At 36.6% G+C, this 26577-nt stretch overlaps 1 protein-coding gene across 5 annotated transcripts in view; it reads left to right on the top strand.

The window, feature by feature from the left end:
• The first annotated feature begins 226 nt into the window (after positions 1 to 226).
• LOC115221082 (probable cation-transporting ATPase 13A3) overlaps positions 227 to 26577 on the top strand; it is a 125637-nt gene continuing 99286 nt past the window's right edge. For 4 of the 5 annotated variants that reach the window (XM_029791296.2, XM_029791299.2, XM_029791297.2 and 1 more), the window contains exons 1-2: positions 228 to 399; positions 21586 to 21668. In XM_029791296.2, coding sequence (XP_029647156.1) covers positions 384 to 399; positions 21586 to 21668 — 99 coding nt within the window. In that variant the 5' untranslated portion in view covers positions 228 to 383. Of the gene's footprint in view, positions 400 to 21585; positions 21669 to 26577 lie in introns of all 5 variants that reach the window. The other variant, XM_029791298.2, reaches the window with a different exon arrangement.

The raw sequence follows: 26577 nt of genomic DNA, 5'->3' as shown, positions 1-26577 counted from the left end.
TTATCTCGCTGTTTTTCTAAATTCCACCTGAGAAGTGAAGCTTAATTAAGATTTTGTCCTAGTGACTGTTTTCTACATTACGGGGAAGTAACTCTTCCGGAACTCCAAAGCACTTGGTTTGAGTCGAAAGCGAGAGAATAAGGGAAAAACAGAGAGAGAGAGAGAAAGATATCGAAAGACGAAGGGAGATAAAGATAGATAGATAGATAGAGGGAGAGAGTGTTGGTATGAGTGTGAGTGAGAGCGAAGTTATTGTTCGATGGAGACGTACAGACTTGCCGTCTTCCTAGTCTCTTCTCTCGTTCTTTAATATATCTTAAAAAACTATATATTAATTACTGTTTTGGCTGGAGTAATGATCGATTCGTCAATCGTTTTCGATAATGAACCTCCGATCAGGTACGAATGTTAAGTTTAATTGATATACTAATTTCATTATTATTATTAATGGTTATTATGGTTTGATTTTTTTCAACAACTATTTTGATGTTAAAAATCGGGAATTACTCGTCTTCCCCTTTCGTTACACTAATCCTTACCCTCGTTAGTGGAGAGAAGACGGATAAGCTCCGATTCCTTTTTTTTTCATTTTGATTGAGTTTGAAAGTTTATATATATATATATATATATATATATATATATATATATATATATATATAGGTGTGTGTGGGTATGTCTGACCCTGTGAACGAAGTTGTGAGTTTCATAAATGCTTTTATATATATATTCTCGGTGGTATTATCAAATGTTTGTGTTGTTACTCGGAGTTATTTCATCATACGTGTCACGGCTTACACACAGACACACACACACACGTGTGTGTGTGTGTGTGTATATATAATAGAATTAAACATTAACCATATATTCGTATACACACATTTGTGTATATGTACGTGTGGGAATAATATGTTTTACCCTGCCTTGTATTTCTTGTACTTACCAGTACAAGGTGGGATAAAATTACGACATACACACACACACACACACACAAAATACACACACACACATTGTGAAAAATAATAATAAAATTAACAACAACAGTTGGAAATGGTGAGTTGGCAGAACGATGCAAAAAAAGCCCTAAATATTTTCCCTGTTATCTTAGTATCTCCCTATGTATACTATACGTATAGAGCGGTACCAAAGTCTGAATGCCGATCTCATCTATGTTGACTTTTCGCCCCCTCAAGGATCACACATCCTTATAGTACACTCATTTATACACAACTTATATATATATATATATATATATATATATAAAAGGACCAATTTAGTAAAAATGCGCCCCACCCTGTTTATTTACATAGATTACATACAGTGTGCCGACTATCTGTCGTCACATTATATAGAATAAGAGCACCGGGGTTTTTTGACATCTCTCTCTAGCTATCTATCTATTCATTCACACACACACACACACACGTATGTCTATATATATATATATATATATATAGTGTGAGAGAGAGACATACACAGACACATCTAATCCATAATCGTAAGCCCGACAATATATTTTGTTGGGCTGTTTATGGATTAAATGTTTATTCACTTTCAGGCTTATCTTTATGTTCTTTTTATCTAAGTGGCCGGGCATAGACATTCTTTGGACTTGTCACAACCTCCTGGAATATGTATACTTACTGTATTTATTTAGTTAAGTTACCACTTAGGATTTCTTTTCTAATTTAAATTACGTCCGGATTTTTTTTTTTCTTCTTTTGCGTGTCATTATTTCGTTACTGATAAAACTAAAATTCGAGCGAAAATTATGTGGTTTATTATTATTTCGGTCAACTTTACCACATCTTGTAGCCCTCAATTACAAAAAAAACCCCCCAAAAAAACCCCAACCCCCCCCCCTACATTATTGATTGGTTTGTCCATCCAACATAATAACCCAAGTGAAATCGAAAACCGTAGGAGCAAACTTTGATTATTAGGAACATTAAAAAAATCATATTATTAAAGCATCTAACCCTGCTTTTCTTTTGTAATTCATTTAAAATGATTTACTCTTCATCAGACGTAATTCTGACATAATATATGATAACTACCTGTTTTTCTGCATTCTTTTACTATCGTCGTGGAAGACAATTAACCTTGGTGAGGTTCGAACACTTGACATAAACGTTACTCAATTACTCTTTAAATTGTAGTGTTGTTGTTTAGCCTCAAATCAGCTCTGAGCAAGTAGACTCCTGATCAAAGGTGGTTCCAGCCGTGACCATCTCGTCTTATATATTTCAAAGGCTATATAGTCCAACGTAACCCTCTGTCTCGGAAGAATCGCTAGCGAGTCGGACAAAATGTTTAGCGGTATTTATTTCATCTGGATCGAAGTTTTAGGTTCAAACTCCGCCGAAGTCGACTTTGCCTTTCATCTTTTTGGGATCCATAAAATAAATCCCAGTTGAGTACAGGGGTCAATATAATCGACTTATATTGCTGTCCTTGTGTCAAAGTTTGAAATCATTTTATTTAATACGATAAGGTTTAGTTTGAGAAATATTTGGTTGCTATTTCGAGCGGCTACCTATACAGGTTTCCTCGTTGGCTGTGGTGTGGTGTGATTCTCTAACAATTTCCGCCAACTCACCACCACCCTGTCAAGCTACATTTTGTATTATAAATCACTCATCCCCTTTTCATTTTACTGTAACTTCTGGAAGTTCTGAGCTTAACTCTGTTTTTGTATGTGGTCGTCCACTCTCTTAGAAATAGCAACTGCTAAATTTCCTCAAGTTACGACACTACCGTCTTAGAAACACTCTTAACAGAAGGCAGTATTGTCACTGTTGGGACGTCTCTTGTAAGTTTGTTCTGTTCCGACTGATCTGAGGGGTTAAACAACAATTTACGCACAAACACATAACGACAATGAACGTACAACGCTAGAAACTCGGAGTAACAATTAAAAATCATCAACTTGGAATAAATAAACTCTACTAAATGCGTATAGTATCAAGCGCGTGTATCTATCTATCTATCTATCTATCTATCTATCTATCTATCTATCTATCTATCTATCTATCTATCTATCTATCTATCTATCTATCTATCTATCCCCCATTATATATATATATATATATATATATATATATATATATTATATTATATATAAAATAAAATGAGACAACAAAGCCAAGGGTGTGTGGAGTTTTTAGGACATTTATAAAGAGAAAGTTAGTCTTACAGTTGTTTCTGGGATATTAGAGATATCCCTTCATCAGAGACGATATAAGAATGTTAAATAGAGGGAAATGGTAGACTTCAGTATAAAGAGTTATTTTGGAAAAAGATAGATAGAGGAAGTATCAAAGGAAAAATAAAAATATATGTAGGATGTTACAGTTTCATTATCCAAGGAAAGTGCTGTGTAGAATGGGTATATTATATATATATATATATATATATATATATATATATATATATATATATATATATATATATATTATTTATTATATAGAAGGAGCTTCTACAGGACTAGAACTGTTTCATTCAAGAGAAATCATCAGGAAGCTAGTTAACAAGAATTGTATTGGCATTTATACATTTAGGCAGGTTTAAAGGGGTGGTGGTGGGGGACTTTTTGGGGGTAGGCATAGCGCAAAAATATCATACTTGGGGGAGTGGTCAAGGAGTCAGTAGTAAATTAGATAAAAGAATAAAAAAAAAAAATATATATATATATAGGAGAATAGAGTTTTAGGTAAATAAGGAGATTCTCACTTATACATATACACATATGTATATATATATACACACACACACACATATACGTACACACATACATACACACACACACATATATATATACATATATATATATACACATACATGATGATTTCTCTTGAATGAAACAGTTCTAGTCCTGTAGAAGCTCCTTCTATATAATAAATTAATTTTACTCTGCTATGTATTGAGTACCTTATTTACTGTGGTTAACCCCGAATCAACCCGGGACCTACATATATATATATATATATATATATATATATATATATATATATATATATATATATTACACCGAATGAGATAACAAATTGAAGGCTGAGGAATTTTCAGGATATTTATAATGAAATAGTCTTACAGCTGTTTCTGGGATATTATGGATATCCCTTCATCAGAGACGTTGTGAGAAAATATTCGAGTTCGAATTATTGTGGAAAAGATAGGGAATATAGAGGGAAATAATATATATACATGCTAGTACAAGACCCACGGTCTATCCATAGCAATTACTTAGCGTTACCTGACACTCTTTGGGTCTTCTAGACACCAATACCTCTCATACCCTCGGTTATATATATATATATATATATATATATATATATATATATATATATATATATATATTTATATATATATATATATATATGTATATACAGAGAGATGAGTTCTACACAGTTTCGAGTCACGTAATATATAACAAGATTTTACTTCCTGAAGACTGGAGTACTTCGTTTTGTGTCTGGAAGCTTTAAGAAATCAACCAGGAATATATATATATAACAAACTTCAAATTCTTGCCGTCTACAGTGGTAATTTATCAGTTTACAATGGGAAGGGTACATACACACATATTAGGCTCTGTTAATATCGGTTTCAAATTCTGGCTCAAGGCCAGCAATTTTGGGCTAGAGGTAATGATTATATCAATGCCACTGTTCAACTAGTACTTATTCTAGCGACCCCGATAAGCATTTTGTCCGGCGTGCCAACAATTGGGCTAGTTCGGCGCCTCTTCCTACTCGATGATAAGGATCTTAATACTACATGACGATCCTGTCTTTCCCCGTATTTCAGGTACCATGAATATAATTCCACATTATCCAGTGTAAACACAGATCGTAGTCATCTAGTCATCATTTCTTAAGACATTAGGATTATTAGTTTTAAAAAGAATCTGGCTGCTATTTCTGGCAAATCAAGCGACCACTTATACTGATCGTCTATTAGTATTTGGTAACACGGAAATACATCAGTGAATGCTCTTTTTAAAAATTGTCCACCCCCATCAGACGTGTGTATAGGCTGTACTTCACTTACACACAGACACACGGCAGCAAGCAGGCTGCAAAACTTCGAAGATACTGTCTGCCCTTTTCTTGTAAAAGTTTAATAAACATGTCCTCTACTAAAATGTATGGAATTTAATGTTTAATTAAAAAAAAAAATTATATATAACTTGATATTAAAACAAACATTGATATAAGACTGGAAGGTTACGGGGGAACATTCTTTGATCACAAATATATGAGGGTTGACATAAGCCAAAAAAAATACGCATCCGTTACTGCATTAATCGGGTTAACCCTCTATGAATATATAATAGTAAATTATACGTTTCTTTTTTGTTTTTTAAACCCTTTAATCAACACCTGTGACCAAAGATGCTTCAACCGCGAACTTCCAGCCTTTTTTTATTGTCAGACACTATAATATCTTGGGGCTCAAACTTACACAACCCTAAAAACACAGATTTGATCTGACTACAGAAATAAGTTTTGTCGATTCTATTTTGGCCAGTATTATTTACTGTGTTTATTTTCCGTTTTCTCTCTTATTTTGTTTTGTTTTATTTTAAAACGGTGGGATATCACTGCTATTTCTAACCGGTTGAGGCTCCTTCGATGGTTCATGAATTGCTTGTGATAATATTGAGGTTAAGTATAGAGAATTATTTATGACTGATATATTTTGCCGCACTGTATGTCTAAAACACACACACACGCGCACTACTTCGTCTTCTTGTGTGTATTAACTAAGTCTACACAAACACATTCATGTGTATATGTGTGTGTACCATTGGCGTATCATTACGTATATGTATTTACATACATAATACACTCGTAGACATGTGTGTACGTATGATACACACACAGAAACTTACATGCGCACTCACTTACGCGCGCGTGTGTGCGTGTATAATAAGAGTACGTGCTATTTATGTGTATACATAAGTACATTTTCCTCTATAGTTTTTGACTTAATTCTTAGTTAGTCAAGACCGTCACAAAAGCTGTCATTGTCAGAATTCTAGAATTAATTCTACAAACCTTGGATTTATTTAAAAACAGGAAAATGCCGAAACGGAAGTAATTTAGGTTGTGAGATTTCCGCCCTACTTCTAGACAGCATTTTTGCTAGGTTACGCAGTAAAGTTTGACCAAGGGATGAACATATCTGGACGTATTTGGGCAAATAAGCTTCACATTTTCCCCTCTCTCTCTGTGTTACAAGTTCCGAATCAGACATTTTATGACTAGTTTCCAGAACATATAGACATGCAACAATATTTTTTTCGTGTTAAAATATTTTCCGCGTTACACTTAATTTGGTTTTTTACAGTATTTGTTGTGTTTCACGCAATATTTAGGCGTTGTTACGCTTTTTATGCAGATATAAAGCAAACTTTTGTGGTTAGATAGAATGGTACTCATGTTTTTTTTTACAGTTTTACCAATGATGGTGTCACACAAAATATTCTGGTGTTCCAGTACCTGAGCAGTACTTTATTTTATCAACTTTAAAGGGGTGGAAGGAATGTCCCCAATATATTATTACACTTTAAAGAGACAAAAAAAGCAACAACAGAAAAACATGATTCCAGTAAGAATACTTGAGTATAGGTTAGCTAAATTAGTACTGACCCAGGGCTAAACAACCGCATGATCAGTGTCTCATCAATTATAAATGAAAACAAATATTTAACGATGTCTTACAAATAAGCTGTAATGACATGTAAGCCAAATTTTGGTTGGTGGAGAGGAGAGTTATTTCAGTAGATTACTGATAAAGCTCTTCTGTATGACTGGTATTAATCAGCTGATACAAACTCACTCAACCCTAAAAACACAGATTTCGGATCTTTTCGGTTTGAACGGCAGTTTTTTAAAATAATTTCCACGTAACTAAACACTTTTAAAACTTCGTATACTGGTAGAATGTGTTCATAAAACATCTTTTTCTCTTGGCTTTATTGAGAAAATTCTATAGTTTGTAAGATATTTGTTGTTTTTTTTCTTCAATTTCAACCAATCAATGACGTCTATTGAGGTGAAAACATTCTGTGCCGTATGAATATGTCCCTCGTTTAAGAAACAGATAGGGTTTATTTACATTCCTGAAGAAAAAAATACCTTTCCCCCCACCCCTAAACCTAACTATAACCCTAACCCTAAAACAGATTGAAATGCAATAGATCGATACTAGGGTCATAATTATGGGTGACAATTTCATATGACACCGCTAGAAAAAACTGCTGTTCAAACCGAAAAGATCCCAGATTTGGTCTGAGTACAGAAATGAGTTATGTTGATTCTTTTTGAAAGCACACAAATTTGGAAAGGCATACACTCAATTGGACCAACCCAAGGATATAACTGGTTCTCATTTTGTCAATCCTGTAATGATAAAATAAAGTTAATTAGGGTGGTATTTGAACTTGGAAATGTAAAGAGACAAAATGGTCTGTTACTCATCTCCTCTGCCAACTTGCTTCCCTGTAAATGAATGAAGGGATTTTTACCTTTTGACCTACAGATTTAAAAAATAATTTTTTGTAACTAAACACTTTCAAACTTCGGACACTCGTAGAATGTGTCATATAAAACATGTTTTACTCTTAGCATTTTTGAGAAAAACTTATATTTAAGAAGTTATTTCACGTTAAAGTTCTTGTATTTTGGTAATTTCAACCAATCAGTGACGTGTATTCAGCTGAATAAAATTACTGCCTTTGTTTGTCAACAAGAACTTCCGGTGGTATATATTTTGTTTGTCACTATTATTTATGACAACCCTAAACCCCTAACCCTAAAACCTTAACCCTAATCCTAACCCTAAAACCTTAAAACCAGTACAAACGCACAAATGATGTCATAAATAACAGTGACAAACACTGGCTTGTGCCAAAATTTGAAACCAGTATTCTGCATTTATTTCTGTTATCTTTGAGAATAACGAAGAATTTAGTGAAATGATTAGTCATTTTTAAGATGGTGTTTAGAACATAAATTAGCATAAATTAAGTTTTGATGAAAGGTTTTAGTTTGAATCATAGAACCAGAGGTGGTCTCAGACAGGTTGGTATCAAAAGGGTTAACACCATGCAAATGGGGGTGTTAAACAAGTGATGGTTAAGTCTACCACCTAAGCAGGCCATGGTGAGATTTAAACTCTGAATGCAACGATTTGGAACAAATATCACAAAGCATTATCATCCAATTCAATAAAATTTCCACCAACCGACACCCACTCAACTGGTATTTTATATATTGACCCCGGATGGATAAAAGGCAAAGTTGACCGTGTTGAGATTTGAACTAGGAACTCTAGGTGCTGTAATAAATATTGCAATGCATTTCATCAGATGCTTTAACAATTTCAACCAATTTGCTGCACTCGTACCGGTGGCATGTGTAAAAGATTCGAGCGAGGTCGTTGCCAGTACCGCCTGACTGGCCCCATGCCGGTGGTATGTAAAAGCACCCACTACACTCTCGGAGTGGTTGGCGTTAGGAAGGGCATCCAGCTGTAGAAACTCTGCCAGATCAAGACTGGAGCCTGGTGCAGCCATCTGGTTCGCCAGACCTCAGTCAAAATCGTCCAACCCATGCTAGCATGGAAAGCGGACGTTAAACGATGATGATGATGATAAGCCTTAGCCTTTGAAAATATTTTGAGGGTGGAAGAATGTAGTGTGGCCAGTGTCACCTTAAAGTATGGGCTCACTGGACAGCTGTCTTGAGGCCCTATGGGTCTAGAGAGTTCAATGTTAATCTCTGTCTACTGTGATATACATGTAACTTGTGTATGTAGGGGCCTCAGTGCATGTTTTTCTGGGGTCCTTTAATACTCTTAAGGTGACTTTGGATGTGGCTAATGAGGAATTAAATTTATGTTTATGGTTCCCAAAGACAGTCCTCTTCAGCAAAACTGAGACTGGAAGTAGGCCTCATGGACATCCAAAGCATCATTTTCATGATTACCTCAAGCAGGCTTTCATTTCATGTAGTGCCCCTCCTGATTAGTTGGAGCCCCTGACTGTTAATCAGAAGATATGGAGGTCCATGTGTGATGTTGGAGTGGAGTGTTCTGAAACCAAACACAGGAAACTGCCTGAAGAGATATTTCTTTATTAACCTATAAAAGGTTTACATAGAGGGGACATTACAAGGACAGACAAGGGACATTCAGGGTACAAACTCGCTTCTTACATACAGTGTGAAAAAACGGATGGACTTACATATATTGTGGATGAGGGTTAAAAATAAAAATATAAATGGTCGGATGAGTTTTGGGTCCGGGTTAGTGAATTAACCCGCCGGTTGGTTATCCCTTTTTGGTAATCTTTTTCCTTCCTTTTATGCTCCGACCGACCGTGCAAGCACAGCCTCGTGCATTCTTATCTTTCTTACCACTGTCGTCCATCTTTTTCCAAACGCTCTTTGCGGCAGGCTCCTCCTCTCCAGACGGATCTTGCTGGACAGATGGGCAGTGAAGTAATTCACCAGCCCACATCTGGAGATGAACTGACCTGTCGCAATCCCTTTTGCTCACATCTTCCATACCACATCTTTCAGTATGAACTGTCTAAAGAGAGGAGACCTTGTCATCAACACCATGTGGCTGTTGTTTGAGGTCACTTTCAGTGCTGTCAGTGCCGCAAGACCTTTCTATCTTGTATCAGTCTTGTCAACCATGTCTGCTTCCATGAGAAACAATGTGCTGGAAATGGAAGAGGATGAATGTCTTGGATTAACGCTGTAATCACCTTTGATAGGCTGTCATCAACAAAAGTAAGCAACATGATTTATAATAGCTATGTAAACTGAACTGGCAGAAGTTGAGTTCATTGACCTCCATAGACACAACACATTGCTCATATCGGTCAGTACAGAAACTGTGATCAATTATTGTTCTTCTGCTGACAATATTTAAATCCCTCAAATCTGAGGAAACTAGTGAGGGATGTAGAGGTGGGCCCTGCATGAGCAATTTGGGCAATTGCGTTAATAATAAATTCAAGGAAGTTTGTTTGGTAAGAGTAGTTCTGTTGTTATGAAGAGTAGATAAAGCTGTTTTCCACTGAATAAGGCTTTCCACCTCAGGTGTGAACAACATCTAAGATATGTGTCGTATATAAATACAGCTGTCTGATGAACAGTCACACCGAATAACAACTTGCAAAGATTTTTTTTTGGTTTAAATAAAATAGTATTTTATTCTACCTTTGGTATTCAAATACTATTTTTTTTACTACCTTGTTTTGCACCTGTGTGCTTACATATATTAGTTTTTTCTTTGTCACCTCTAAAATGATGTTGTTTATTGAAATTGTCATGTGATTTTTCTTTTACGTCATACCTTGAGAATACAGAATAGTATCAAGTTACGAAATTATCCCATCCTTAATATACTTTATGTTAGGAAAGGAAACCATACTATATACTATAGTGTTGTATTTTATTTTATAACAATCCTGCCAACATTATGTTAACACTATTAACACTATACTAACTTCAATATAGTATTGTGTTAGTTGTATGAGCCATGCTATATTATATTATTATTATAATGTAGTAGAACAATATTGTCAATGTAGGCATAGGTGTGTGGTTGAGAAGTTTGCTTCCTGGCCACATGGATTCAGGTTCAATCCCACTGTGTGGCATGTGAAGCAAGTGTTTTTTTTTACTACAGTCCTCACCTGACCAAAGCTTTGTGTTTGGATTTGGTTGAAAGAAACTGAAAGAAGACCACCATGTATGTGTGTGTCTGTGTCTCATCTTGACATCACTTGATAGATATAAACAAGTGGCTGCCATACAGGCAATGTCATTCATTTCCGGTATTCTGTGAAAATATGTTTGGCCATGGGAAAATATTTCACTGCTGGATAAAATCTTAAGACCAGTGAAAAAAGTTCCTGAAATGAACTCCTTGTAGACTGATATATTCAACTATTTTTCATTATAGATTCATTATTAGCACATAGAAAAAGATATATGCGAACCTAAAGAGTTGTTTAGCATTTAATGCACAAAGTATGCATTGTATGAAAACTCTCAGGTTATTAAGAATGAAATGTCCAATCTTGAACTGAAAGTTTTTTTTTACTTTATCTCAACAAAAAGCAATGCAGCTAATCAAAGTATGCACCTAAATTATCAATACAATTTTGCCATTTTATCGGTAACCTATTTATACTGTCAGCAAAGAATTCTGGAGAACAAGAGGTGATGAAATTATGAAAGACTGTTTTTGCATCTTCTTCAAAAAAGTTGTCTAATGCCTGGAAAACATGATTGTCAGTTGGTGCAAGGTCTGGATGACAGAATACTTCCAAGTTCAGTTCCTGTAACTTGAGTAGCATTCTTTGTGCAACATATGGTCGAGCACTGTCTTGCAAGAGAATTGGCATATTTCTATTGACCAATCTCAGTTGTTTAGATGTATACATCCGCTAATTGACTTACCTGGTCTCATGAAGTTGTAATGGATGGCACCAGCGCTGGACCATCAAACATACACCATTAGCTTTTTTTTTTGGTGAATATACATTTTTGGATTGTGTTTTGGCACTTTATCTCTATCCAACCACTGTGCAGAATGCTTGCTATTGCTGAAAAGAATCCATGTTTCATCACGTGTAACAATATGATACAAAAATGGTTGGCTTTTATGCCGTGCCAACAAAGAACAGCAAATTTCAAGACGTGTCATTTGATGTTTGTTCAGTTCATGCAGTACCTACTTGTCCAGCTTCTATACCTTGCCGATTTGTTTCAGATGGTTCACTACAGTTGGAATTGAAACATCAAACATTGCTGCTAACTCATGCGCAGTATGAGATATATCCATTTCCAATACAGTTTCTAACTCATCATTATCCATCTTGGTCTCAGGTCTGCCACGGGGCTGATTTTGAAGAGTGAAGTCACCAGACCGGAACTTCTCAAACCATCAACGTACAATGTACTCATTTGCCACATCTTCACCAAACACCTCATGGGTATGGGATGCATTGGTTCCATGACAGAATTCATATTCATAAACAGCATGAATTTTTATCTATCCATGGGTTCACAAAAATTGACTTACAACAGGAAACTCACAATATAATCAGACACCATGAATTGCATTTTGAGAAGTGATGATGTAACTCTTCAATGTTGTAAAACAAAGAATTGTCAGGATAAAACATTAGAGTTAACGATTGTCAAACTTAGTGCTCAAGAAAATCGGACATTTCATTCTTAATGACCTGATAACAATATATTTCCTGGTCAAAAGTTTAAGACCATGACAAATAACAAACATAAACAATGAATAAATAGTAAACAAGGGGGCTCAATAGTTAGTAGCTCCACCCTTCCTGCAAATAACTTCAAAAATCCAGTGGCATATTTGGCACAGGCGTTTGCAGGAGGTTGTCTGGAATGTTACACCATGAGGTGAAAACTGCCTGGCAAAGAGCATCTGTAGTCTCTTATTAATCATCATCATCATCATTGTTTATCGTCCGCTTTCCATGCTAGCATGGGTTGGACGGTTCGACTGGGGTCTGGGAAGCCAGGAGGCTGCACCAGGCCCAGTCTGATCTGGCAGTGTTTCTACAGCTGGATGCCCTTCCTAACGCTAATCACTCCGTGAGTGTAGTGGGTGCTTTTTACCAGCACAGGTGCCAGGCGAGGCTGGCAACGGCCACGATCGTTTGGTGCTTTTTACGTGCCACTGGCACGGAGGCCAGTTGAGGTGGAGTGTAGTGGGTGCTTTATACGTGCCACTGGTACAGGTGCCAGGCGAGGCTGGCAATGGCCACATATGGTTGGTGCTTTTTACATGCCGCTGGCATGGAGGCCAGTTGAAGCGCCTAATTGCATTCCATTTTTGTAAATGTCTCTTGCCATCCATCCCCCAAAATTTTCTATGGGGTTTAGGTCAGGAGAACATGGAGGCTGATTCAAAAGTGAACGTTATTTGTCCTGCACGCATTATGGATTGTAGCATTATCCTGTTGATAAATCCAGTCTTTTCAACACAATTTAGGGCCTTCAGTCGAGAGTGACTCCCACTCCAACTTGCCAACACAACCTGCTACTGTTTGACATTCCTGCACAACCTGAAGTTCCTTAGTTTCTCTGTATGAGAAATATACAACACACACTGGCACTCCATTGGTTATGATGACAAGGGTTCCAGTTGATCTGATCAACAGAACAGTCTGCTTGTGAAATTAACGTGTAAGTGGCTGTGCACTCCACAGACACGTGTCCCTTTGACTTGGTTCTCAGGGATATTCAGCACGACACAGAATGTGACAAGGTTGCCCCTTTGAATTACAGGTACTACTCACTTTTGCCAGTTGAGTAGACTGGAGCAATATGAAATAAAGCATCTTGCTCAAGCACACAGTGCACCACCAAGAATCAAACTCATGACCTTACGATCATTATAGAAAATGATAGCAATTTATCTCCCTCCCTTTTCATCATCATCATCATCGTTTAATGTCCGTTTTCCATGCTAGCATGGGTTGGACGGTTCGACTGGGGTCTGGGAAGCCAGAAGGCTGCACCAGGCACCAGTCTGATCAGGCAGTGTTTCTACAGCTGGATGCCCTTCCTAACGCCAACCACTCCATGAGTGTAGTGGGTGCTTTTTACGTGCCACCAGCACAGGTCCCAGGGGTGGCTGAAGACAGCCACGATCGGTTGGTGATTTTTACGTGCCACTGGCACGGAAGCCAGTCAAAGTGGTGCTGGCATCGACCACGTACGGATGGTGCTTTTTACGTGCCACCGGCACAGGTGCCAGGGGAGGCTGGCAATGGCCACGATCGGTTGGTGCTTTTTACGTGCCACGGGGAGGCTGGCAACGGCCACGATCGGCTGGTGGTTTTTACATGCCACTGACACGGAAGCCAGTCAAGGCGGCACTGGCATCGGCCACTATCGGTTGGTACTTTTTAGGTGCCAGGGTAGGCTGGCAACGACCACGATCGGTTGGTGCTTTTTATGTGCCACCAGCACAGAAGCCAGTCCTCTCAAAAACACCTCAAGGGTTCTGCCTACCTCCTGTTATGACAAGCACTGATCTAATAAAGCTAACACCATTCAGTATCACACAGTAAATTCACACTGTCTCAGCACACGCTTGTTATATAAGATCATTGTGGTCTGTAACACCACTTATACTAACTTTGTAGTAGAGCAACACTGTTAGTCTATTATAGCCCCGTCATGTTCTATTTAACTTTGTTCATGTAACTTGTTACTGACTGACTGACAACATACAATTAAAAGAGGTTACGTTACCTGCATAGTAAGGTGTGAGTAATGTAAGAAAATCTACCGATAGATTTGATTCACTGACTTTATCTGGTACATCGCCTCTGATATTTAAAAACAAACATTGTGGGCACTTGGGAAGTGTGTGTGTGGTGGTTCTTGTTTAGTCCAAGGCCAACAATTGTCCTGCAGTCCTCTGACAAGAGACATTCCACCTGTAAAAACCTTACAGATAGATTCACCTCACATTCCCTCTGATATTAAAAAAGACGAAAAAACTTTGTGGTCTCTTGGGAGATGTATGTGCATGTGTGTGTGTGTGTGTGTGTTTGTATGTTGTTTAGTCCAAGATCAACACTGATCTTGCAAAAATCCGATAAGAGACACTCCATCTGTGACATCCCATTGTATTTTAAAATGTAGCATATATAGGGTTACATTATCTAACATACCTTTCCTTTTTTTTTCTGACTAGTTGGGTGTAACTTGAGAAAGACTCAGCTTTTATTTCTAGTAGATCTGATGACCATGTAATGGTTCTCTTGTTGACTCATGTTGGTAATGATGATGATGATGATAGAGATTCACTGGTATTCATTTCATGTAAAATGTCTGAAATTATTGTCTCAGAAAATAAGGAATCAGATTGTGTGTGTGTGTGTGTGTGGGCTGGTGGTTTGTTTTTTTCCAAGGTCAACTCTGATCTAGCTGATCTCTGACAAGAGACATTCCATCTTTGACCATCCCATGTTTTTCAGGCGTAGCATTTCTAGGGTTACATTGTGCAATTAATCTGTCTGTCTTTTATAAGGGAGTTGGGTGTGACTTCAGAGAGATTTAGCTGTTATTTCTGCTACCAAGATGGTCAGTGTTAGTATGTCATTAACCAGTTAGACTTGACTTGATTCTAAACCAGTGCTTTTCAAACTTTTTGCTGGAGCGGAACCCCAAGGAAACATTCCACTGGCTCTGGGAAGCCCTGTGCAATAATTTAATAGTCTTATGCACACATATCTGCACAGGAAAATTTAAAATTACTGCCGACTTTAGCAGTTTTGTAACTTCGTGCGGAACCCCTGGACTGTACTGACAGAACCCTAAGGTTCTACGGAACCCTGGTTGAAAACCACTGTTCTAAACAATTGCAGCAACAGCTTGTTTCTGGTGTTGGAGTACTTATTTACAGCTAAGTGGACTGAGCTGCTTGGGAATAACACATCATGGTCACTGCCATTACAGTACAGGTGATAAAAGCGATAGAGTACCTGATAAGTCAGCTGGTTGTCTATCACCACAATGACTCAACATTCTCTCTCCAAATATCTACCTGTCTTTTATATAGGGAGAGTTTATGAAAAAAAACCCAAAAGACGAAGACAGGTGGTGTACAAAACAAACAGATGTATTAGTACAACGCTCAGGAATAGAAAAAGTCTTTTACGTTTCGAGCCTACGCTCTTCTACAGAAAGGGACTCAGAAAAAAACAAGGAGAGAAAAAATGATACAGACACACATACATGCACATGCACACATACATACAGACATGTAGTCTCACTCTCTCTTTCTTGCTCTCTCTCTCCATATATATGTATTTAAGAACAGAATGGTTGTAAATGCGTGTGACTATATGTGTCAGGTTGCTCTTATCATTCTTAGTACTGCTGGTGACATGTGACCCTGTACGACCTGTCACATGGTCAGGCTATTGGTGACTAAACTAGCAACTCTACCAAGCTTGCTTGGTAACAAGGGTGGTTTACACTGGACACAAGGACAAAAAAAAAATGAACCCTGTCAAAGAGTGGCTGAACTCAATAGAGTCAGCTGGGAGTGAGATACTCCTTGTCTTTGTTTAGACATCCCTCTAGGAAATGGAAACTGTGATGTAACCTCTGCAATTTCATTTGCATTGGATGATGTAGACTTGTTCTTCCTTCTCCAAAAATATATATATTGTTTACAGTGTGGGATTGGTCCTGTGCAAAGCCTTTCACTGCTTTAACCCTTTCAATACCAACCTGGCTGAAACCAGCTCTGGCTCAGAGTACAAATGTCTTGTTTTCATAAGATTTGAATTAAAATCTTCCACCAAACCTTAGTCACATTTTATGTTCCTAACACTAGCTGAATGATAACTAAGTTATTTTACTAAATTCTTTGTTATATTTAAAATAATTGAAAGAAACATAGTGCATCTTAAAATAAATACAATAACAAAAGGGTTAAATTCCTGAGCATCTAAACTGGCCATTTCTGACCCAAATATTCTACCTGTTTTATGTTCAAACTGGTCAGATCTGGTTTCTTGCACCAACCCTACACTGTCATTCTAAAAAAACTAAGTTGTCTCATCAAAATCTCATAGCTACAAAAAAAAAAAAAAAAATGCATGATTAATTCAAAACAACGTGACTAAATAAGCATTACACTTGACAGAATAATGTGAATGCTAAAAGGTTAAAAAAGCTTTTGGTATCACTTGATTTTTAACATCTCTATTATAAGTTGCCTTCTATAGCTAGCTGTAGCTGAAAAAGACAAACCACTCAATAGAAAATTATGGTCAGTATGGGTGGTAACTCTCTGAACACCTGCAAGAGGCACCCAACATTGCCACATATATGCAAACGAATAGATCCCAAGCAGGACTGAATATCCAATCAAGTGATGATATTATTTGAAATTGAGTTGTAGCCATCATCATGTATATATATTGTATATATCGTCACTGTTTTTAAAAGTCCACTGTTTCATGCTTGCATGGGTTGGACAGAGTTCATTGATACAGATTTTCTATGGCTAGACGCCCTCACAATCGCCAACCCTCACCTGTCTATAAGCAAGGTAATATATCCCCAGAGGCAGACATATACTCACTGAATATTGGAAATAAATGACACTTCTCGTATGTCAGCGACAATCATTTACCATTATCATCAATGTGAAGAAAAGGTGGCACCTATTTACACATACATATATACACATACACATACATACATGCACATATGGGCTTCTCTCAGTTTGTGTCTACCAAAATTTACTCACTGGCCTTGTGTCTAGCATGAGTCTGGAGTAGAAGATGCTTCCCAAGTGCCCAGCAATGAGATTGAACCCAAAACCTTCTGATTGGGAAGCAAACTTCTTACCCATTCAGCCATGCCTACACATACATACATACATACACACATACATACTTACTTACATACATACATACATCCATACATACACACATACATACATACATACATACATACATACATACATACATACATACATACATACACACATATACACATACATATATGTATATATGTAGATATATTATTCTTGTGGATATGTACTTATAATCTATCTTTATGTCTATACTTATCCCACTCCTTCCATATATGAGTGTATATGTGTGTGTGTGTGTATATTGTACATATATATTTATATGTAATATACACGCACACGCACAATATATTTACACATACACCTCTCTATCCCACCATCTTTCTCCCTCTCAAATCTGTGGCCTTGTACGTAAATAGGAAGTTATTATATATTCATAAAGCATAATGGCAACTGATGTGAAAGAAAAAAAACTAATCTTTTATTTCTGTATCTTATAATTTCTACAAAGTTTTATTGTCTTGAAGTACTCGAAGAAGGAGTCTCTGTATATATGCCATTTGTTTGATTCAAGGGAAATAGCATTTAAATTCTTCTGAAATCACACCTCAGTGTCTTAAAAGTGATGGAAGGAAGCATGGTTAAAAGGTTTGCTTCCCAACCACATTGTTCTAGGTTCAGTCCCACTCCATGGTACGATGGGCAAGTCTCCTACTGGAGCCCTGGACCAACCAAAGCTTTGGGAGTGTTATTAGTAGACAAACTGAAGAAAAAACTTATGTTATATATATATCATCATCGTTACTTAGCGTATATATATATTATATATATATATATATATATATATATATATATATATATATATGTATATGTATGTATGTATGTGTATGTATATATTTATATATATATATATATATATATATGTATGTATATATATATATGTGTATGTATGTGTATATATCACGTGATCGACCAGGCTATCAGATGTTGCTACACATTGCTGGTCACAATGCGCTACTCATTGTTTTAGCCTTCAAATGATGCCACCCCACTGGCGAAGCGAGCAGGCCATGTATATATATATAGATATATATATATGTATGTCTATATAAATATACATATATATATATATACACATGTATGTATAAATGTATGTATATATATATATGTATATATATATATATATGTATGTATGTATATGTATGTATATATGTATGTATATATATATGTATATATGTATGTATATATATATATGTATGTATATATGTATGTATGTATATGTATGTATATATATATATATATATATATATATATATATATATATGTATATATATGTATGTATACACATACATTTACATACATATATATATATATATTTACTCTTTTACTTGTTTCAGTCATTTTACTGTGGCCATGCTGGAGCACTGCCTTTAGTCGAGCAAATTGACCCCAGAACTTATTCTTTGTAAGCCTAGTACTTATTCTATAGGTCAGTTTTGCCAAACCGCTAAGTTACAGGGACGTAAACACACCAACATCGGTTGTCAAGCAATGTTGGGGGACAAACACACAGACAGACACACATATATATGCATATATATATATATATATATGACGGGCTTCTTTCAGTTTCCATCTACCAAATCCACTCATAAGGCCCGAGGCTATAGTAGAAGACACATGCTGAAGGTGCCACGCAGTGGGACTGAACCTGGAACCATGTGGCTGGTAAGCAAGCTACTTACCACACAGCCACTCCTATGCCTATATATATATATATATATTTATTTCATAGAAGGAGCTTCTACAGGACTAGAACTGTTTCATTCAAAAGAAATCATCAGGAAGCTTCCTGATGATTTCTTTTGAATGAAACAGTTCTAGTCCTGTAGAAGCTCCTTCTATAAAATAAATTAATTTACTCTGCTATGTATTGAGTACCTTATTTACTGTGGTTAACCCCGACTCAACCCGGGACCTACATATATATATATATATATATATATATATATATATATAATTTTATATAATTTTCAGGCTATCAGCTTCACTGTTTGTGTATATATCTACAATATTTAGAATATGTATTTGTAGCCTTTATATGTATCCATATTGGATTTTGATCAAATCAATCTCAGGTCTCATATTTATATCAATAATTGATTAAATGTTGTAAATGAGTTGTTGTTATAGAGAGTTTAATTATACAGTTTTAATTAATCTCATCTGTAGAGTATACATTTTATGATACTTAGAGTGTAATTTGCAGTATGTATCTTAAACCACACTTTGATCTGTTTGATAACTGTTCATCATAAACTGTTGTAGTTCACCATTCGTTAATTAAATATCCAAAATATTAATATTATAATTATCTGGACATATCAACTTTGTCTTCAGTGTGCATAATCTACAATATTTAAGTAGTGTATTTAAATTATTAATATCATCTCCATTATATTTCTGATGTATTTGATCTGTTGTCATCATCATGTGTCTTAATTATGTTGCTAGATGATTAGATGACTGAAATGGCTCGTTAATAAGATTATAATTATCCAGACTATTAACCTCATCATTAGAGTGTATATTTATAATACTTACAACTGCAGGTGTGGGTATATTAAAAAGCTTGCTTCCAAACCATTTGTTCAAGGGTTCAGTCCCTCTGCATGGCACCTTGAGCAAGTGTTGTTTCTTTAACCCTGGGCTAACCAAAGCCTTGTGAGTGGGTTTGGTAGACAAGAACTGAAAGAGGTCTGTTGTGTGTGTGTGTGTATCTTTTACCTTTTACTTGTTTCAGTCATTAGACTGTGGCAATGCTGGGGCAGCACCTTGGAGAATTTTTAGTCAAATGAATTGATCTCAGTGCTTATTTTTCTTTTTTTTAAACCTGGTACTTATTCTATCAATTTCTTTGGTGAACTACTAAGTTACAGGGATATAAACACAACCAATACCAGTTGTCAAGTGGTGACTGGGGACAACACACACACACACACGACATGTATGTGTGTATATATATGAGTGTGTGTGTGTGTATATGTGTGTGTGTATGTGTATATATATGAGTGTGTATGTTTGTATATGTATATGAATATGTGTATATATATATGTGTCTTTGTATGTGTGTGTATATGGTGTGTCTGTGTGCATATATATGTGTGTATATATATATATATATATATATATATATATATATATATATGTGTGTGTGTATGTGTGTGTATCTTTTATCCTTTACTTGTTTCTGTCATTAGACTGCAGTCATGCTTGGACACCACCTTGAAGGATTATTAGTTGAATGACCCCAGCACTTTTTGTTGAAGTCTGCTAATTATTCTATTGGTCTCTTTTGTCAAACTGCTATGTTACTGAGATATAAACACACCAATATTGCTTGTCAAGTGATAATGGAGGACAAACACACACACACACACACACACACACGCGTGCGCGTGTGCACGCGATGGGTTTCTTTCATTTTCTGTCTGCCAAATCCACTCAGAATTATTTAGAAGAACGACTTTTTTTATTATCAAGCAGGATTTGAACATTAATTAACATGGAGTTTTGAGGAGTAATTATTATTTAGATCACTTTAAAATCGTAATTTTATATCAAAGATGGTTTTGAGTAGATTGGTTTGGAAAGGGTTAAATCTAAACACCTTATAGTCAAGGAGGTATTTTGTCTAAAAATGATTCGAAGCAGGTTGGTTATTACTAAGGTTTAATAAATAGTCTGTGAAGATGTGTGGCTTAGTGGTTAGGGTATTTAGTTTATGATTGCAAGGTTTTGAGTTCAATTCCCAGCGACACGTTGTGTCCTTGAGCTAGACATTTTATTTCATGTTGCTCCAATCCATTCAGCTGGCAAATATAAGTTGTACCTGTATTTCAAAGGGCCAGCGTTTCACACTCTGTGTCACACTGAATCTCCCTGAGAACTACATGAAGGGTACATGTGTCTGTAAAGTGCTCAGCCACATGGTCATTAATTTCATAAGCCTGCTGTTCTGTTGATCAGATCAACATCAACTGGAACCCTCATCATCGTAACTGACAAAATGTCAAGAAATAGTCTGAAAATTTTCTAATTCCTGAAAAGAGGATTTGTCCAAAAAGTGATTGTTTGAAATTGAAATTTATTTCGTTTTATATTTGTTAATTTCAGGTAGTATTGAATCTGACCCAAACATCTTTAATGGTGTACTGGTCAACAAAATTATATTGAACAAAAACACAGATGACCAATTGGTAAGTAACTTTCACTTCTTTCTAATATGCTTTTGTTGTTTAACCCCAGGTCATAACCCTGATGGATCAATCACAGTATATCTGAAGCAAAAGATCTACATTATTTAATGTGATCTTCTTTGCTGTTGTCGTTTAGTCCCTTGCCAGTCCTGATGGGGTTTAATATGTTTCAGAAGTGTTCCTTTTTCCTTTAATTACCGTAAATCCTCGAGTATACTCTGCATTTTTTCCCAAAAATTTAAAGGTCAAAATCCCTGGTGCGTACTACTGCTGCAATAAATGTGAGTCTGAGGGGTGAATGTCTTGTAAACAACTTGCACGTGCAAGTGCTACCAGTCAAAAACTCTGCATACTGGAAGCCAGCAAGTGTATGGGGTCATCAGAAGAGAATGCGCGCCGTTTCGGGGCCTACCTCTCAATGGCATCAATGCGCACTGCTCCCCCCCACTGATATGAGGCCCTGCTTGCTAGATCAACTGGTTATCAAATAAGGTTCGATATTCTTCTAGCCATCGCTCATCGTCTCTTTTTAACCAAATCCAGTGGCTAGCCTTCCACACTGTAGTTTGGATATCGGTCATGATGGTATTGACTTTACGATGAGTTAGGCCTAACAATAACAACAGTTGTCTCACACTGTGTCCAAAAAACCCTCTACATCCAACTTTGATTGGAAAATGCTCTGCTTTCCAGCCTGCATCTTCACATTTCTCAAGGAGGTTTACATAACGGTCAATCTTTCGAACCCGAGCTCCTTAGTAAAGCTGAAGGGCTGCTGCAATAAATGTGTGAATCTGAGAGGCGAATATTTTGAATAAAATCATGATTAACTGATCCTCCTGTATTTTCTTTTACCCAAAGCCAGGGACTTTTCAGCATCCCCTCGTATGTTCTGAGATCAAATTCTGCCAAGGTTGACTTTGACTTTCATCTTTTCTGAGTTGATAAAAGAAAGCAACAGTTGAATGCTAGAGTTGATGTAATCCACTAGCCTCCCCCACTCCAGAATTTCAGGCCCTACACCTACAGTAGAAAGAGTTATCATTGTTGTTGTTATTGCTTATTTTGTCATTGTCATTTCACACTTTTTTTTTCTTTTATCTTGCTCTATCTCATGCTTCATTTTTCTGTCTTCTGTTCAAGGTGGGGAAAATGCTAAAGGAATTGATAAAAGCTACTACAATTACTTGTAGAAAAACAAAACAAACAAACAACACAAAACAAATAAAACACCCTCAGACAAGTAAAAATGAACAATAAACAGCCAAGATATTCACTGTAACTGCTTTTAAAATCAGGTCAAAATATATTTGTTTAGTTTATCACTACCAATTAACAACGGCCATTTTGTTTCTTATTCTGTTGTTTCTTATATTATCAAATATGGGTTTTTCTGCTTTTTTTTTGGTTGGTGTTAAAGAAACTAAGCCTTTTAGAAGAAAATATTCCATTGAAAGTAACGGTAGAAGCTGTGTGGAATAGTTACAGTTATTTGGTATATTCATATTGTTCTTTAAATTGAGACTTTTGAGTAAAAACCAGTATTGCTGTACTTAAATTTTTATATTGTGTTGTCTTTATGTATCATGAATTATTTTAAAGTGACTGTGCCTTTTATATATTTTTTACATTCTCCTGGAAATAACTGTATATATGTGTGTGTGTGTAGTTGTAAGCATGGCTGCATGGTTAAAATGTTGTTTTTGAAACTATTGGTTTTGGGTTCAGTCCCAGTGTAGTAGGCCAAACAAAGCATTGTAAGTAAATTTAGTAGACAGTGCATGGAAGCCCATTGTGTGTGTACATGTGTTTATGTGTGTATATATATATATTTGTAACTATTGAAAACTGTCAATAAAAGACAGTAAAACCTCTTAGGAAAAATTTCTTCATGTCTTCATATTGTCTTTGACTTGGATGTCTGGTTAAAAGGGCAGCTGGTTTGGCAGAGTCTTTAGATAGCTTTGTGGTAATCGATGTGGCTCTCTGTATTTTGAGTTTAAACCCTAAAGAGGTCAACTTCTCCTTTCATCCTTTTGGGAGTTGATAAATCAAGTACTGGTCCTGTATTGCAGTTAAGTCTTCTCTTTTTCTCACTCAGGGGTTAGCAAACTTCTTATATCATTGAACCTTCCTCCTTCATAGTGGAGGCGCATGGCTTAGTGGTTAGGGTGTTGGACTCATGATTGTAAGATTGTGGTTTCAATTCTTGGGCTGGGTGATGCACTATGTTCTTGAGCAAAACACTTCATTTTACGTTGTTCCAGTCAACTCAGCTGGCAAAAATGAATAATCCTGCGATGGACTGGTGTCCTGTCCAGGTGGGGAATTTATACTCCATGGAAACCGGGACACCGGTCCTTATGAGTTGGCATGATTCAAGAGGGTAACTTTACCTTTTTCTTCCTCCTTCATGGAATTGTTGATAACTTATCAACCCCCATTATTTAAATTTCTAAAAAAAAAAAAATGAAAAAGAATAATTAATAAAAAATTTTTGATTTAAAAACAATAATTCTTTCATACTTTCATGTTATTACCACATTTTAATAAGAAATATATATAAAGAAATTTAATGAAAATTAAAAAAAAATTCTTAATGAGAACAACAAAAATTTAGTCATATTCTATTGATATAGTCGGAATATTTAGTGTGAAACATTTTTGTTTGGTGAATACCAGTTATTGCATCAGTATTAACTGGGGAAAAGCAGTGATTGGACAGAATCACTGACGAGCCAGGCAAAATGCTTAACAGCATTTCATCCATTTCTACATTCTAGGTTCAAATTCTGCTGAGGTTGACTTTGCCTTTCATCCTCTCAGGGTTGATAAAATAAGAACCAGTCAAACATTGGAGTCAATATTATTGACTTACCCCTTCCTCTGAAATTGCTGGTCTTGTACCAAAATTTGGAACCAATATTTAGCTGGGAATTAGTGAGTTTTAGCCTTAAATTACCCATAGTCTTCCAGATTTGGTTTCTATCTCTTTTATCTTTTACTTGTTTCAGTCATTAGACTGCAGCCATGCTGGGGCACTGCTTTGAAGAGTTTTTAGCTGGAATCAACCCTAGTACTTATTAATTTTTAAGCCTGGTCCTTATTCTGTTGGTTTCTTTTGCCGAACTGCTAAGTTATGGGGACATAAATAAACCAACACCAATTGCCAAGTGATGGTTGGATACAAACGCTGGCAAAAGGACACACATGCACATAGATGTATGTAGATATACATACAATGTGCTTCTTTCAGTTTCTGTCTACCAAATAGTGGTTGGCGTTAGGAAGGGCAACCAGCCGTAGAAACATTGCCAGATCAGACTGAGCCTGGTGCAGCCTTCTGGCTTCCCAGACCCCAGTTGAACCGTCCAACCCATGCTAGCATGGAGGGCAGACGCTGGACAATGATGAAATCCATTCGCAAGGCTTTGGTCGGCTTGAGGCTACAGTAGAAGACACCTAAGGTACAGCACAGTGGGATTGAACCCAGAACCATGTGGTTGGGAAGCAGACTTCAGTTTGCTAATAATGCACACCTTTAAATTTTCAAAATTGTTTCAGGTGTTTATCGATTCCTTGGATAAGCATGTAATCCCCTAGTGTTCAGTCAGTTTTGGCCACTTTGCTGACCTCTGCTCTAACTCCTTCTTTCTGATTGTTCGTGAGTCTTTCACTCCTGGAAGAAATTGATTGTGGTCAGCTCCATCATGTCTAAAATGTCCAAGACATGCAGTGTGTCACAATGGTGCCCCTTACAACAACATCAATGAGTTAAGGGCACCACCACCCTCCTCCAGGCAAGGCATGGCAAAAAATAGAAAAAAGTGGTGAAAATGAGCATTACATAGGTGCAGGTGTGACTGTGTGGTAAGAAGCTTGCTTCCCAATCACAGGGTTCCAGGTTCTGTCTCACTGTGTGACACTCTGGACAAGTGTCTTCTTCTATGGCCTTAGGCTGACCAAAGCCTTGTGAGAGGATTTGGTACACAAAAACTGGAAAAAAGCTTTGTGTGTGTGTGTGTGTGTGTGTTTGTGTGTGTGCATGTGTATGTCTTGGTGTCTGTGTTTGTTCACCACCGATTAACAACTGGCGTTGGTGTGTTTATGCCTTCATAACTTAGAGGTTCAGCAAAAGAGACTGATAGAATAAGTATGAGGCTTGAACAACCAAAAAAAAAAAGAATAATAAGTACTGGGATCAATTCACCCAACTAAAATTCTTCGAGGTGGTGCCCCAGTATGGCCCGCAGTCTAATCACTGAAACAAGTAAAAAAGATTTTAACCCCCCCCCCCATCAGGTTTCTGTTTTTTAAATTTTTTTTGTTTGTGTTGGAGTTGGGTTGTGTCTTCTGAATCATTCGTTAATTATATAACTAAGTGATGAATAAATAGCCTTGCCATATTTTTGTGGGTTTTATTGTTGTTTTAATATATTTTTCATTTGTGACAGACTCTTCTTACTTACACTGCCTTATTATTTCACTTCACTGGGTCACGGATTGGAGGAAGGCTTGTTTTCAATAAACTAGGTCAGAGAAGAGATAACAGCAAACAGAAGATCCGCTAATTCTTGTCACAGAAGCATCTATGTGTGTTTGTATACTTGTGTGTGTGTCTGTTGGTATTGCGTGCATGCCATGCACACATGCATGTGTGTGTGTGAGTAAATCTATGTGTGCCCTGCATCTGTGTGAAACAGCAAGCAAGCACAATAGATTACAGTTTAAATTTCTTGCGTTATCATCATCGTCATCATTGCCTTTAGAAATTGTCATCATAAGTCATCATCGCAGTCATCGTTATCGTTGGTCATCATCATTAAGGGTGTTGGCATCAGTAGTGTCATCGGCACCATTGTCCTCCTCCTGCTGCTCCTCCTCCTGTTTCCATGGTCACCATTTGTTT

The sequence above is a fragment of the Octopus sinensis genome, linkage group LG17 (assembly GCF_006345805.1).
Source record: "Octopus sinensis linkage group LG17, ASM634580v1, whole genome shotgun sequence".
Classification (NCBI taxonomy): domain Eukaryota; kingdom Metazoa; phylum Mollusca; class Cephalopoda; order Octopoda; family Octopodidae; genus Octopus; species Octopus sinensis.
Note: the sequence above shows the minus strand (reverse complement) of the source record. Positions and strands in the feature narration are given on the sequence as shown.